The following is a 15,533-nucleotide window of genomic DNA, read 5'->3' as shown; positions in this document are numbered from 1 at the left end:
GGTAGCATGGCCGAGCGGTCTAAGGCGCTGGTTTTAGGCACCAGTCATTTCGATGGCGTGGGTTCGAATCCCACTGCTGCCAATACGTTTTTATTGCGTTTTACGTTACTCATTTGACATGTTTATCCATTCAGGATCATTAAATTAGTTTTTACTGTTAATCAAAGATTATTAAATGCACATTTTATTAAAAAAAACTAATTATATGCAATGTTCTACTATTCTTTCAATTCCTTCCCTCATGCACTTCCAGTGGGTACTCAGATTTGGTTTGGAGGGGGTGTGCCGCTCAAGCTTCGAAACCCCTTCTCATTTTTAAGAGTCGATCATTTTAGAGGAATCTTCTTGCAATATAAAAGGCCCAATTTTCTAAATTTTGAAAAAACGGACCCATGTTTAGGGATATTTTTGACAAAAATGGGACCCATATTTAGGGATTTTTGTGTGAAAAAGTGTCCCATTAGAGTGCCTCATCCCTCTATGCCTTAATATGTGAGTACCCCCCCCCCCCCCACTCTTATATATAAATATAATAATTTGAGTTTGTTATCATTTTTCTATATGACATGTATCTGAAATTGTATAAATGCATTTTTTGGTCTTTTACTTCAGATACAATGCAATTAACAGAAACATTCAAATTACAACTGAAAACTTATTGTTTCTTTCGTTGTAAATATTGTAATATTTTAATTTGCCATGTCTAGAAGAATTTCAAATTTTGTTTTTTCGGTTTATTGTTGTTTTTCTTTCATATGTCTGTTACATGTCCTTTTCTCTAAGCGCCATGAGCACCGAAAGGTGGACCTGTGCGCTATACAAGTAGCCACTATTATATTATATTATTATATTAACCTATATAATTTCTTTATAAACAATGGGACTTTCTGCATATGGAAATCATTTTTGGACCATCAATGGAAAATTACCCACCCTTCTTCCCTGATAATAAGTTTTTTTAAATAAATTAAAGCAGATTTTTTTCAGGGGGTAATTGTCATATGGGAAAATTAACTTCGGAGGGGGGGGGGGGGTTATTGGCCAGACAGTAATTGTCCTAGAACCCAATACCACCAATGAAACTACTACCATTTACGATAGTGTTTGTGGAAAGATATAATTATAGAATAAATTTAATCAACTTTTACTGCTTGACATCTTAATTGGATGACTAGAAAATAAGGAAGAACATTATTCTTTTGTTCCTGTTTTTTTATTTGGGTACCCAATAATATTGGCCAAAGATAACATGGGGTAGTGAAGGGATGAGAAGATGTGCCGTCTATTTGTGTTTTTTTTTTTTGCGCAGTGATATCATATGGAAATATTCATAACTAATTTATGTGAAATTATGTGGATCAGGGCAGGTTGTCCCATGTTCGTAAGGACTGTTCATATTGAATAGGGGAGGATTGAAGGAGGCACAATTTGCCAGTGCCCCTTAATTCCTTTCTCGTCCCTTCTCCCTCGACCATTTAATCTTTAGACTCAATAGAGCACCTGAAGTTTGTTTAAAGAAATGTCTTGATTGCTTGCCTATCAGAGAATTTTCAGAATTGTAGCCCCCCTTACTTTAAGAATCCTGAATCTGCCCCTGCAATATACACTGTCCTTTATTCCAGTTGGCACAATCAAGTGATTTAAAAATCTAATTCCTAAAACAATTCATTTTAACATGCTTTCATTGCTGGCATAATGTGTAAAATGGAAAGTTACTTTATGGGTATGAGATGTCACTCCCCCTCCCCTTTGCCAAATTGATTCTGTTCATTTATAATTTGATATAGTCAATACACAATACAAAGAAATACATTTGAAGTAGAAAAGAAAGAAGTATATTCAAAGTAGGTTTATCCATAATTATTTCAATTATATTTTACAGACATAATCTGGTGGTACAAACATAATCTGTTTAACATGATATCCATTAATCACTTATCAAAGTAATGTAAGAAACAATATTTACATAAAACAGAGATATGTGGTACAAATACAGATATATATTGGTAGTACAAATATCACGCTTCATCTTGTGATTTATAGATGATGATATTTTTTTTTCTTCAAATACACCTGAACAAAAGCAACAGAATTATTTGATGAATGTATACCAAAATCATTAGTCAAACATACACAGAACAGTTAACAAAGGTATAAATTTCTATAAAAGTGTAGCAAAGAAGTTGATAAAAATCCATTCACCAGCCTGTTTAGGCTCTAATTATTTTAGTTAAAAAGAAAATCATATTATATACATTAATTATCACAACGATATTGCAAACTCTGATTATACCATGAATCACATGTTCAGTCTAAGTTAAATTGACTTTGACTTAAGCATTTCAAACTTAATTGACATTAATAGTATATCAATTCATTAAACATAATTATCTGAAAGATGTAGAAATACCAAACAATTTCAGTCCACAAGAAAAATGTACTGGAAAAAAAGAGATTACATACATGTTTAATTTATATATTTACACTGTTGCAGAAATAGAGGGCAAATTCTAAAATGTTAAAGTAGAAATAGGCAAAAATAATACTTTTTGAATAGCTTGCATCCACTGCAAGTATGTAAGTTGTCTGCTTCCTTTGCAGATTCTCAACTTGTAGACTATAGTTTTTGCATTAAGCATTACATTCTATTAAAGCAGGAATCAATAGATAACACAATGTATAATTAGATGAGTAATGAAACCAATTAATCAAATTCATAATGAGGAGCATATGTATCATCTACAACAAGTTAATATTAGTACTGATTTAAGATACCTTGGTTCTCTCTTTTAAAGTCATAACATCGTAATTGGCACTTCACTAACTTTAAACACAAACCCAACAGTGCTGTATCAATTCTTTTATGAACTGCTGTACATTTAATAATTAAAAAAATTATAAAGTCAATCAAAATTCTTGAAAATCTATCATTCATATCTCAAGAATCAATGACAAGTGTACAGCATTTTACAGTTATAAGAGTGATCTTGCATTAAACGGCAGAAGCATACCTGTCAACCTTTCACAGCAAACATTTAGAATCTCTTGAGGTGAAATTAGGAATAGTCTAATCTTGTTTCCCTTTTACACAGAAGTTTTCAGAAGAAAAAATATAGGAATCTAGAGTTCATTACATTATTTTGGAGGAACAACAGTAGGAATTTAACCTCCAAAAATAGGAATGGTTGGCAGCTATGCACAAGTTGAAGATTTAAATGCGATCATCAATAGATTTCATGATACAGGTGCAAGATCTCATTATCTGCTTATATTATCTTTCAGATCAATATTGCTCTCCACAGTTAGAGCATGCTACCAGAGTTACAACAGATCATGACTTCCTTGTTCATTCAAAATTAAATTTAATGCAAGTTAATACAGATCAAATTTAATTGTGTAAAATCTTGAAGAACGCTTTTCTGCTAAGTTCAACATGAAATATAATAAGCATTTGTATTTACAGTACAAAATATCAATTCAATGATTTACTGTAAAATGTAAGATATTGCTTTTTGTATTGTTTGCTCGGCAGAGCATTTGAATTATTATCAATTATTTCAATTTCAGTTAATAACATATACATACTAGCAAAACACAATGAATTTCAACTACATGCATAGAAAATGCTTAAATTGTGTAAGCTATACGAGTAAAAAAATTATTGCTCACTAGGTTTTGATGCACCTCTATTATTAGAATTTATTCACAAAACATGAGACTGAAAATGCTTGGAAAAAAAATCTATCGCTTTGCTCTAGAAAATCATTGCATCTTGGCTCAAGATATCAGATCTGATATGTGATCTGGGTTTTTAAGATATAAATAATTGCTGAGGGCATATACTGTGTGAAATGTACAACAATAATACAATCTAATCAAATAAAAGACGGTACCCCAATACTTTAACTTGCGAATAAGATAAAAGACTTGTACAGTATTGGAGTAAGATAGCATTTCATCGATTTTTCAAAGGTGAGGTTAAACAAAAAATTCTTGTTTTCCTTTTGCATGAGCTTTTCAAATTGTCATAGACAAAATGCTACGAGGTAAAGTACATACACCTTTTAAAACATACCAGGGAATACAATGCACTTCAAATTCAATCCACGCAACTTATTGGTGACTATATTTGACAGTTGTTTGTGCTTGAATGTCATGACTACCGGTAAAAAAAGAAGGAAATAACCAGCAGTCAAGTCTAATGCATATCATGTATGAATGTTGGCAAGTTAACAGGCAGAGTTTTGTGCAGCCTGAACCAACTATGCACAATTAATCTGGAGTGATACCAATGCCAGAGGGTTGATAATTTGAAACATTAGCAAACAAGACCCCCCGTACACACTGAGCGAGGAATATTTTTTCCCCGTTTGTCAAATTAGGGTTAAACTTCATCATTTTCTTCTTCTTCCTCTACCAATATTGAACATAAACTGTATGCTATGTAAGCTGTATATCCCCAGGATGTGTAATTGGTTCTGATGGTGCAGCACAAGAAAGTGCTCCTCAAGAAAAAAAATACAGTAGAACCAGAAACTTATTCAACTCAAAATTTTGCAAAATCGTTCAGGATGGCCTTTGAGTGGCAAGAATCATTTGCAAACTGCAAAAATAAAGGGTTGTTATACATAAATCTCTGTCAATATGTCAAACTAAAATATGACCTAACCATGAAACTCATAACATTTTCTATAAACAAATTCTGGTTTGATATTCTATGATTCAAGTTTGAACCAATAATCTGGCAAGTCGAATGGAGAGCTGTCAGTCCATCTCTGTTGAATTTCCAGGAAGTTCCTCTACCACCAGATTGGTCGGAATAGACTCCTTCAGCAGCGGGAACACATAGAACATCTGGGTATGAAAAGAAAATCATATATTCAGTGAGAAGTAGCTACTTTGTATTTTGGCTTTTTATCCACACATGAAGGTAAAATGAAATAATAATAATAATAATAATAATAATAATAATAATAATAATAACGTTTTATTTACCCAGGGTAGCCACTTCAGTTATGAAACTGCTCTTCCAGCGGGCCCTGCATAACATAATATGTTATTACTACCCTTCTCCAATCTAATATGCTGAGTGCCTAGCTAGAAGGCAGAGGTCCCATTGTTATAAGCCTTTGGTATGACTCAGCCAGGGTTCGAACCCACGACCTCCTGTTCATGAGGCGGGCGCTCTAACCACTGAGCCACCATGCCCGGTTCTTTTTATTTCTTCTTCAAATTGACAGTTTGTTTATCAACCATCTAAATTATTTTTTTATCTCACTCTACTATAATATAAGAATTTTTTTTTTCAATGCACCGTCACAAGTTAAAATGTTTAACAGAATTTTCTGTCTCAAAGTAAAAGACTCAAGAAAAATAAAATCATTTTCATTTGTTAATATACCTTATTCCATCCACACCAAGCAAAAGTTGATAACATCAACAAAATTCTTCTCATCAAATTGTTCTTACCTTCCGCATTGATTTCAGGTGACCCTCGATCTTCTGCTTGACCTCCAGGACTCCCTCTATAGGTGGCTTGATGAGAATGGATGCTGTCTGGAGAAGCCAGACATACAGGAGTAGTCTGTAAAGAGCTTGGTAGGGTTTACTATGACCTGTCCCTGCATAGAAACTGTTCGCTGTAAGGAAAAAGAAAGAAATGTGATGTAATTCAACTTATTTCAGTTTATATGTTGGGATGATACTTTCATAGTCTGGGCATCATAACAATGATACAAATAAAATGGCAAACTTCAATTAAATTTGTATCTGTGACCCGGAGTTACGTCAAAATAACATATTGAATGCATCTAAAACAAAGATATTTAATTGCTTGTTTATCTATTAAAGCACTGACTGCACCTATCAATTTGAACTATTAATAGAGATAAATATACATACTAAGCTAATGCTTTAATACTGCAATTTTACTTGTGTAAATGTGGCAAATTCATCTGTATGCTAAATCAATGGTAACTTTGAAGTTGATCAACGAGTTATTTGACAGTCTACATGTGATCAAATGCATTTTTCTTTCTACATAGTACCTGTACCATTTGTGAGTACAACATATTCCCAAACAAAGACAAACCTGTTATAATCATATTGGAACTGTAAAATATGAGAAGTGAACAATTTATATCTGTATCTGCACATAATAAAATATTTAAAAAACACAATATATTTTCTAAGGACAAAGATGTGCGAATGATTACAGGCAAGAATCTATAATCCATACCAGTGACAGGGTGTTTGTCTAGGTACATGATAAGGGCGGCCATGTTGAATTGTGTGAATTCCCATCTGTCTTTAATCCAATCTCTCAGGCTGCATGATTTATGCTCTATCAACAGTGCTACTGCATCCTGAAAAAAAAGAGAGAGAAGCAATGAGCATAATTTTTTTTATTTTTTTAAAACATTAAAAATAAACACATTGGCCTGAGTTCCCAAAGGAGGCTTACAATTTACCCATGGTTTAAACCCTCATTAACATAACCAATGGTTTAGAATTAGCACAAATTAAGTATACCTTGCCTTGCGCGCCTCTAATATTGGACCTCTGACATGTGTCACGCTTCTTTTGGGCTAATTTTAAACCATGGGTTATGTAAATGAATATTTAAACCATGGGTTAAATTTAAACCTCCTTTGTGAATTTGGGCCATAAAGTTTAGTGATGATTGTGTCATATACATGTAGGCTTATCGAATATGTAAGAGCAGTTCCTGTTGTTATGATGAAATAATTAATATCATTATTGGCTGATCATAAAGTGCTAGATATATTATGTAAAATTCACAAGAAGGTGTAAAGTTCATTTGTTTAAATAAACTAGTATTCTGTTCAAATATTTAATAATCTCTAATCATGTCTATGACGGGAATTGAAGAAAAAAATAGTAGTGAAAAACATTCATGAGGAGAATAGGTAAATTTGACTGTTTTAAAGGTGATGATTTTTAGGCTAAACACATGTTAATTTCAGAAGTGTTCAGAAAATACTGCTCTCAATAAAATTAAAACAATCAAGTCACAAAAATATGAGAACACATTTTCTGAGAGTGACAAATAATTCTAATTAATATTTCAAAAACTATGACGATTTACCTTTACAGCATGAAACACAAGATTAGCCTCCATAACCCCTTCAGCATACATGTTGGCACTATCTTGCTCAAACAGATTCAAAGAGCTGGAGAAAGAAAAATAGATGTATACAGGCATATCAATTCACATCTTTGTATAGCTCCAATGTTGATATTTACACTACCGATATGACTGTCTTAGCATTTACATCATCAATTGTAGTATTAACTTGTTATGAAAGAGTGCAGTGTGGAAAAAGACAAGAAAAAAACTTTTTTCATGGGAGCTCTTTTACGATTTTCAATCAAAAAGGCAAAATTTCCTAAGAGTCAATCATTATAACACATTTTCTATTAGGGCTCTTTGAGGGTTCTTGAAAGCTTTTTGGAGCTTTCAAGAGCTAACGTGCTTTCACCTTCTGACCTCTATTGCTTTATTTCACTGTCAGGGCGACGGCGTAGATGTGCCAGGATGTATTCATAATCCAGTACAAATGAAACTTCAGTTCAACTCACTTGCTATGTGTCTCTTCATAGATCAGTTCTTCAACTATGAATGCATCACCAATGAGAAGACTAATCACTGTATCCAAGAAGTTTACATTGATGCAGAACTTGTCACATACAAACTGTAACAAAATCTGACAAAAGAGAAATACGTACAAAATAGAGGGTACAATTAAAAGAATAATTAGATAAAACATTCATGGGCAAGCTGACCAGTCTTACTTTTTCTTCATATTCACACATTATCAGAAGTGAAAAATGAGGATCAACAAATAATATCAACCATGTACAGAAGTCCAGTGATGTGCCTACAAGCTAAGAAAATTTTGTGACTTACATCACTTGCAACTTCATGAATGCAATAGAGGGCAGTGCATTTTATTAAAACATGATTCGCTCAGTAGAATTTTACTCACAGAAAAAAAGTTAATTGTGGCTTTAGTGTCTCTAGTTGACTTACCTTTAAACCGGTGCTACAATGGATGTGATTTACATCGACATTACTCAATAGAGCTCCCTCTCTTGGTATCAAAGATGCAAATCTTGCAGCTTCCTCTCGAACCTCTGGTTGTTCATCTTGCAAGAGCAACATGCCTGCTCTCATTATCCTATCAGTAAAAGTGACACAATAGGTACATCAGTCATAAAACAGGATACAATATTAAATCAAGGACTCAGTGATCCAATTAAATTAAATTCTGATTCATTATCATCTTTACCTAAAAGAAATACATTGGAATTAAATAAACAATAGAAGAGAAGTGACCCGATCGGAATCATATACAGAATGTACAATATTGAGATAAGCAATTGGTATATGATTACTGAGAAAGGAGACAGACAAAGATTTTACAGAAATCATGATTGAACTGACCCTTACAGAAGAAGACCATCACTTGGTTATGAAAAGCATTCATAAAACTTAATCATATATATTCAATGATTTCCCTCTGATCCAATGGAAGATAATCTACACTACTGATATATTGTACAAATTATCTCTCATGACATGACGTATGAATTCAGGATCAATGTACTTTTTTCACAGTTTAACATGAATGATTCAGAGATTCTGCCTTGTAGGATTTCCAAAAAAATAGCTACAATCATCAAGATTATTTTTTGGCATACAAATAAAAATAAAGATAAACCAAAACAACAGCAGCAGCAATAAACTAGATGGAACTTCGACTGCACGCAGTCGAAATGATGCCTCCGTCATAGAGCAATTTACAAACCAAAACAGAAGAAATTTTTCAAATTCAAGTTCAATTGTAATCCATTAACAGGTTCTCAGAATATCGTGATTACAAGCAATTTCTCATATACATATATGACCCTTTGATCTTTGACCTCATGACCCTAACATCTACTCAGTTCATTGGCTCCGCAAGATGTCCCGAGTTAAATAGTAATCTATCTGTCAGTTCTAATGAGAATGCGTTCACAAGCTATTTTTGCATACATAATGAGCCCATGACCTTTGACCTTTGACCTCATGACCCAAGAATCTACTCAGTTCATTGGCTCTGCAAGATACATACATGATCTAAGTTTGGCAGGAATCCATCAATCTGTTCTAATGATAATGCGATCACAAGCTATTTTTGCATACATAATGAGCCGCATGACCTTTGACCTTGACCTCATGACCCCAAAATCTAATCAGTTCATCGGCTCTGCAAGTAACATACATGACCTAAGTTTGGCAGGAATCCATCAATCGATTCTTGAGATAACGTGATCACAAGCTGTTTTTGCATACATAATGAGCCCTGTGACCTTTGACCTATGACCTCGTGACCCCAAAATCTAATCAGTTCATCGGCTCTGCAAGATACATACATGACCAAAGTTTGGCAGGAATCCATCAATCGGTTCTTCAGATAACGCGATCACGAGCTGTTTTTGCATACATAATGAGCCCTGTGACCTTTGACCTTTGACCTCGTGACCCCCAAATCTAATCAGTTCATCGGCTCTGCAAGATACATACATGACCAAAGTTTGGCAGGAATCCGTCAATCGGTTCTTCAGATAACGCGATCACGAGAACGGGACGTACGGACGGACGGACGGACGTACGGACGTACGGACGTACGGACGGACGGACGGACAACCCGAAAACATAATGCCTCCGGCTACTTCGTAACGGAGGCATAATAAAGTGAAAATTCAACTCTTAAGTGACTTACATAAAGGCCAAGTCACAGTGTTTAATGTTGTCAGGGTCACACATCTTGAGGACATGAACACCGCTATGCCTCAATGACTTGGCTGCAGACAGGTGCAGGGTCTCACATTGAGAAGGGTCACTGCACTTTAGAACCAGGTCACACCACTGCAGGGTCATCTCGTGATTCAAACTGAAAAAAGAAAGAAGATAGATAAAGAAATCAATCAATCAAGCTATCATAAAAGCTTGTTACATATGTTATGATGACTTGTATACACAATACATAGCATCGTATTATTATGCTCTCTCCATTGAGAATGTTTGGGAATATATCCAGAAGTTTTATTCATAGCAATAGAAGGTCCGTATAGCAAAACACGGGATAACAATTTTACAGGTAAAGCCAAGTAGCATGAACAATCCATTCAAGTAAGATCTCTGATGAAGATAACACTCTGGTTCAAATTTCAATGCCCTCTTTCCAAAAACTGTTAAAAACAACTTACAATTCTAATAACCTGTAGGTTATATACCCTACATGTGTGACAATTTGACTCATCAAATTTCAATAACATAAAATAATATGAGCAAAACAAAGAAACAACAAAAACAGTATTATGTAGCTTCACTTACTTCTTGAAGTCGTCGGAAGCAAGCCTGAGAGCCACACTCAGAGCTGGAAGAACTGCAGCACATGAACTCAAGTCGCTTCCTCGTGAAGCCGTCATTGCCAACAGTCGCTCCAACAGCACCTGTAAATCACCTTCTGGTTTGGCATCCATATCCTTGCTTAGCTCCACCCACAGATCTAGAGCAAGAGAAAGACAGTTGAAGCTATCCTCAATCAGAAGTAACTCCATGACTTGAAGCTGGAGACTGCTGCATGACTCCATGCTGAGCTCTGCTCCTGATGTCACAAGGTCATTGAGGTACTTCAGGGTCAACACCCTGACCTCTGGTAGATCATGGGTCAGGAGAGTGCCGGTCAGGGTTGAAAGGTTGGTGATTTTGTCAGGGATGAACTTTGACATGGAGATGAAAGAGGTAGTCATCTCCTGTCCCAAGGTCGAGAGCCCAACCTAAAAACAGGCAAATGAGAAAATTGTGGATTGGTCCAGAAAAATCTGTTCACTCTAAAGCTAGCTCCTGATATATTGTTTAAAAGATCACCGTCAAAAACTCAAATAAACGAAAAATACTACTTGGAAGTAAAACAAAGTAATAAAAGTTCTTTCAATAATAACGAGTAAAAAGAGTAAAAATAATGTATAAACATCTCTCTATTGAATAAATATCTCTATGATATACCTGGAATGAAGGCGACGTCATGAAGAAGTCCTCAAGAACACCCATAGACTCTACGACCAGGGAGGTCACACGGTCTGGTTTGACATGGAAAGCACCTTCCCACCACTGGGTACAGATCTGCATGAACTGAGCCCTGGTGGTAGGGCAGGGGTTCATGCTGGACCCTACCCAAAGACAACTGGCAAATTTCTCTGTCAGCTCCTGAACCGTGTCCTCTTGCAGGCTGGAAAGAGATTAATTAAACAACTAATAATTGTACTGTAGCTGTAGTTCAATGTTAGTTAAATTTTCATATAAACCAGGTGACTTTCAGTTAAAGGTATTACAAAGTTTTGGGAAATTTTAAAAAAATGGGTGGATAGTGAATCTTTACAATTTTTATATATTTGGATGCCCCTGTGGATGTATTAAAAGCACTAGAAATTTTAGCCCCTAAAACACTTCTGCTTTCGAGAAAAATTGAATATAAAAATTTACCGGTGCTCCCGGTAAATTTTGATAAATTTCAAATAGCTTCTACGGCCGTTCAATGGTAGCTGCGACCATGAAAATCTCAGAATATGTAGAGTTGGTATTTAATTTCCGAACGCGAATAGCTAATCGGTCGATTTTAGTCAAGAAACATTGTTTTATAGCTTAATTTATATCTTGACCTTGAGAGGGAGCTATACAACATAAAGTGTTAATTATTTACAATTTCATAACTTTAGAGTTGATTTCGACCGTGACAACGATCAGTGAATATTGTAGGATCGCATAATGCTTCCAATATGTTTATTTGAACCAAATTCACGACCTCATACCTAAACTTTGTATTACCTTTAACAGCCCAAGAATTAATTTTTTTAAGTCAGTACTCATTAAATGTTAGTACTGATGACATCATCATCATCATTCAATGTATATTTTTCTAATGCTAAGGGGTAGAAATTTCTGTTTCCTAGATGGCATACTGTGCAACGTTTTCTTGGTATTCCATAAATTTTCTTCACAATCATCAACCATTACAATTCTATTCAGAGTACCGGTACAAAATAGCTAAATTCAAGTGGAAATACACAAGATCATAATCATGGATTCATTGAATGCTAGAAATACTGATTAATCATGCAAAACGATGATTCAACTTTTTGAAACCATGAATGATACCGAAAGATACCACCAACAATCACCTTTTCTTATTGATGCTTGATGTAAGCAGCTTTTGAACCATTAGTAAGATTCCATGGAGACGATTCTGACTGGTGATGAGGGGATTGGACGACAGTGGGATAGTGTCCAACAGCTTGGCCGCCATGTTGGAAACCTCTTCATTGTCAGACAACAGTGGGAGTATAGCCCTTGAAGCAAGGTCCCTAACAGAGTAGATAGGGCTTGAAGCAAGGGAGCAGAGTGGTTCAATAAATTCTTCAAGCTCCCTGTATCAATAAACAAATCAAAGATGAAAAAACAAGGTATTAAATGGTGGTAATAAAGCCACTATTCTATTAAAATCTAGCAATCAAACTACTGAATGGACTTTAACAAGTACATGCATCTCTTCATATATACAGAGTTGTATAACTATAACATAATCTTTTTCAATTTACACTTTTTCACAATTAGAGAAAGAACTAAGAAATACTCAGTATTGACAGCAATGATAACATTTGCAAAAAAATATTAGTATATAAGTTTCTTAATATTGGTATAGAACTAAAATAATTATTGTCTTGAAATATCTGCACAATGTATGAAACAGAACAATGCATAATTTTATTCTATTCTTAACAAATTCACTCACAAGCGGTTCCTGTGCAGAAATAGCCATAAATTGACCAACTGGTTGATTGATTTTAGAGATTATTTGCAGCATTTTATATCTGACTTATATACCCTGTACCCATCAAGTTCATATTTACCAATATTGCAGAGATGGGACCACTGACACACAGTGTTTAAGGTATTGTTGAATCATTCATACAAAGCTTATATTCATTGATAATTGCAAATGTGAGAATTGGCATTTACTTTTTCTGTTCCTGGGTGGCAATACCACTTCCTAGCTTAGTGAGGACCAGGAGGACAGGATGGAGGGTTGGTATAAGATGGAGACTTCCTCCTTCTCCTTCTTCCTGCCCCGGAGCACCAGATCCCTGTCGGTGGAGTGCAGCAGCCCTCCTGACCTCCTGCAGGAAGTAGAGACGAAGTCGTGGGTAGCGCTGGAAGAACTCTGGAGCCGAGAGGGTGTTGACCTGAGAGTGCTCATCCTGGACCTTCTTCTGGCCAAAGATGCGGGCAATGAGGGCCCCTGTGAAAGAATCAACAGATTTTCTTGGTTTACATAATAGCAAAATAAGGCCTCATTCAGATATGAGGCTACAAAACCGCAGCATTTGTTTGTGTATTATGTATTATGAGTCCCATTTCTGTATTCTATAATACAGAGCTCAGTGAATACACCTGTGTTGCAGTTGCCATTCATATAAACGTTTTAAAAAATGGTGGGTTTTTTTGGAAGCGGTCTCCCGCATTTTACAGACTGTGGTAGTATTTGTGATAACTATTGTAATATACCACAATTCTCTCATTCCGCTAGGCTTAATACAGTAGTTAGCCTGTTCCTGTATGCAAGGGTCACAAGGATAGAAATATCTGTATGGGGAAGTGTTGAATTTGGGGGGTCATTATTAGATTTTGAGGGTCCTTTGTCAGATTAGCACTTCTTTTTTTTTACAAATTTGAGAGTTAGGCTAACAGCACGACTATAGAAGTGCTAGTCCTATATCATCAAAAAATATCTGTTCATGGTACTCAGGTATCTTCACTTCTCATGAATTTAACATGACGTATTCTGCTTTGCGTCAGCGATATAAAGATAAAACTACTTCGACATACCTAACAACTGCATGCTAGAGTTCTGTACCATCCAGTTACTGGACGCAAACCCATCAATGGCCAACTGGACAGCGTCTTCCGCATACCGCAGTACTTCCCATGCAAGTGAGGTATTGACAAAGAGGGACCTCATGATATTCAGTGCATGGGACTGAGGGAGGTCTTGCTTGGCATCAGGCTGTTCTGGAAGAGGCTGTTGGGCTATTTCCATCAGCTTTGTAACGACGTATTTTAGCAGTTGCCTCTGTCATAGAAAAAAAGAAATAATCTGATTTTGTTTCAAAAATTCAAATTATTTAAATTATTTAAAATTCCATCCTCACGCTTATACGCAACTTTAGAATACTGCAGGCCAAAAGCCATGAATTGTACACACAGAAGTTTAAATAACAATCAATAAAAATCATTTGATAATAGAACTCAGATCTAATACCCAAATTTGTAATTGGTTCCTCCTTCCCCTGCCCCAGTGGTGATGTATGCATACAATATTCTTGAAATAGCTACATTATTTTGCTAGGTTAAAAACCCACAGTACCGTATTCGCCGGCGTAAAGGCCGCAGTATTTTTGGAAGAGAAAATATCAAAAAGTCGGGGTGCGGCCTTTACGCCGAAAGAGTAAAAATCGAAGTCAAAACTTCACACAATAAAATATATTAACAAAATTGACTTGAAAACACATCGGACAAGATGTAGTCTGAACCACGGTACGATAGGGGTAAGACCGGATAACATTATAAAAAAGATACATCCTTCCACCATGCTTCCACCCTGCGATAGGTTGGCCATTCAGGTTTCTGTATGGATGCGAAGCGCCCTCTAGTGTCCCATGAATGTGCTAATCTGCCTAAAAATTGATGAAGATTTGCTAAATTACGATCATTTTTTAGGTAAACTTCCTGTTTATTTATAAAATGATTGATAATTTGGGTATTAGTTTGTAGGAAAAATAGAGTTCTACGGGAAAATTACAATTATTTTCTTTGTCTGTTTTTTTTTTTTTTCTCTACAAAATGTCAAAGTTGGGGGTGCGGCCTATACGGCGGTGCGGCCTTTACGCCGGCAAATACGGTAGTTATTTTTCAAAAATTACTTCTGCAACTCATGATTTATACCGTTTTATTCACAGAACGCTTGACAATGATGATACTTCATAGTATGTAGAATCTGATACTTTAAACGGTCTCATAGAATATTACAAGATAGAAGAACGTACAGGCAGACAACCTGCAAAAATAGAGCCTTTGGCATCACCTTCATAGACAGAGGCAGAAAATTATAAGGCAATCACAGAAACTGTGCAATTGAAGCCTACCAACCACCAGTCCAAAGTCTCCTTACTCACCTCCCTACACCTGGGCTCAGCCACAATGATGGACTCCACCAGCAGGGGTAGACCGGCACTCATCTTGGTGTAGGAATTGGAGGAGGCTGCAGTGGTGATGACAGTGAAGACCAGGTCTAGAAGAGACTTGGGTATGGAGGCTATGTCTGGGTCTGGGCAAGACAATATGGCAGCACATACCTTGAAGAAGCCTGTCTTGCAGCCTTCTAGAGCTCCCTGTCATTGAGTGAGTG

General features: G+C 35.7%; 1 protein-coding gene and 1 non-coding gene across 5 annotated transcripts in view; one reads left to right on the top strand and one right to left on the bottom strand.

Annotated features, from left to right (window-relative positions):
• TRNAL-UAG lies at positions 1–82 on the top strand. The gene has a single exon. It is a non-coding gene; the product is annotated as a tRNA-Leu (tRNA).
• Positions 83–1,834: 1,752 nt separating this feature from the next.
• Positions 1,835–15,533, bottom strand: part of LOC100889845 (thyroid adenoma-associated protein homolog) — a 30,427-nt gene continuing 16,728 nt past the window's right edge. For all 4 annotated transcript variants that reach the window (XM_030998993.1, XM_030998994.1, XM_030998995.1 and 1 more), the window contains exons 19-31: positions 15,301–15,516; positions 13,955–14,198; positions 13,088–13,367; positions 12,250–12,495; positions 11,078–11,300; positions 10,403–10,848; positions 9,789–9,959; positions 8,054–8,201; positions 7,603–7,727; positions 7,109–7,193; positions 6,239–6,365; positions 5,470–5,639; positions 1,835–4,854 (exon numbers count right to left, since the gene is read on the bottom strand). In XM_030998993.1, coding sequence (XP_030854853.1) covers positions 4,765–4,854; positions 5,470–5,639; positions 6,239–6,365; positions 7,109–7,193; positions 7,603–7,727; positions 8,054–8,201; positions 9,789–9,959; positions 10,403–10,848; positions 11,078–11,300; positions 12,250–12,495; positions 13,088–13,367; positions 13,955–14,198; positions 15,301–15,516 — 2,571 coding nt within the window. In that variant the 3' untranslated portion in view covers positions 1,835–4,764. The remainder of the gene's footprint in view (positions 4,855–5,469; positions 5,640–6,238; positions 6,366–7,108; positions 7,194–7,602; positions 7,728–8,053; positions 8,202–9,788; positions 9,960–10,402; positions 10,849–11,077; positions 11,301–12,249; positions 12,496–13,087; positions 13,368–13,954; positions 14,199–15,300; positions 15,517–15,533) is intronic.

The sequence above is a fragment of the Strongylocentrotus purpuratus genome, unplaced genomic scaffold (genome assembly GCF_000002235.5).
Source record: "Strongylocentrotus purpuratus isolate Spur 01 unplaced genomic scaffold, Spur_5.0 spur5_scaffold_5, whole genome shotgun sequence".
Classification (NCBI taxonomy): domain Eukaryota; kingdom Metazoa; phylum Echinodermata; class Echinoidea; order Camarodonta; family Strongylocentrotidae; genus Strongylocentrotus; species Strongylocentrotus purpuratus.
The sequence above is the reverse complement of the archived record's forward strand: the minus strand, read 5'-3'. Positions and strand labels throughout refer to the sequence as shown.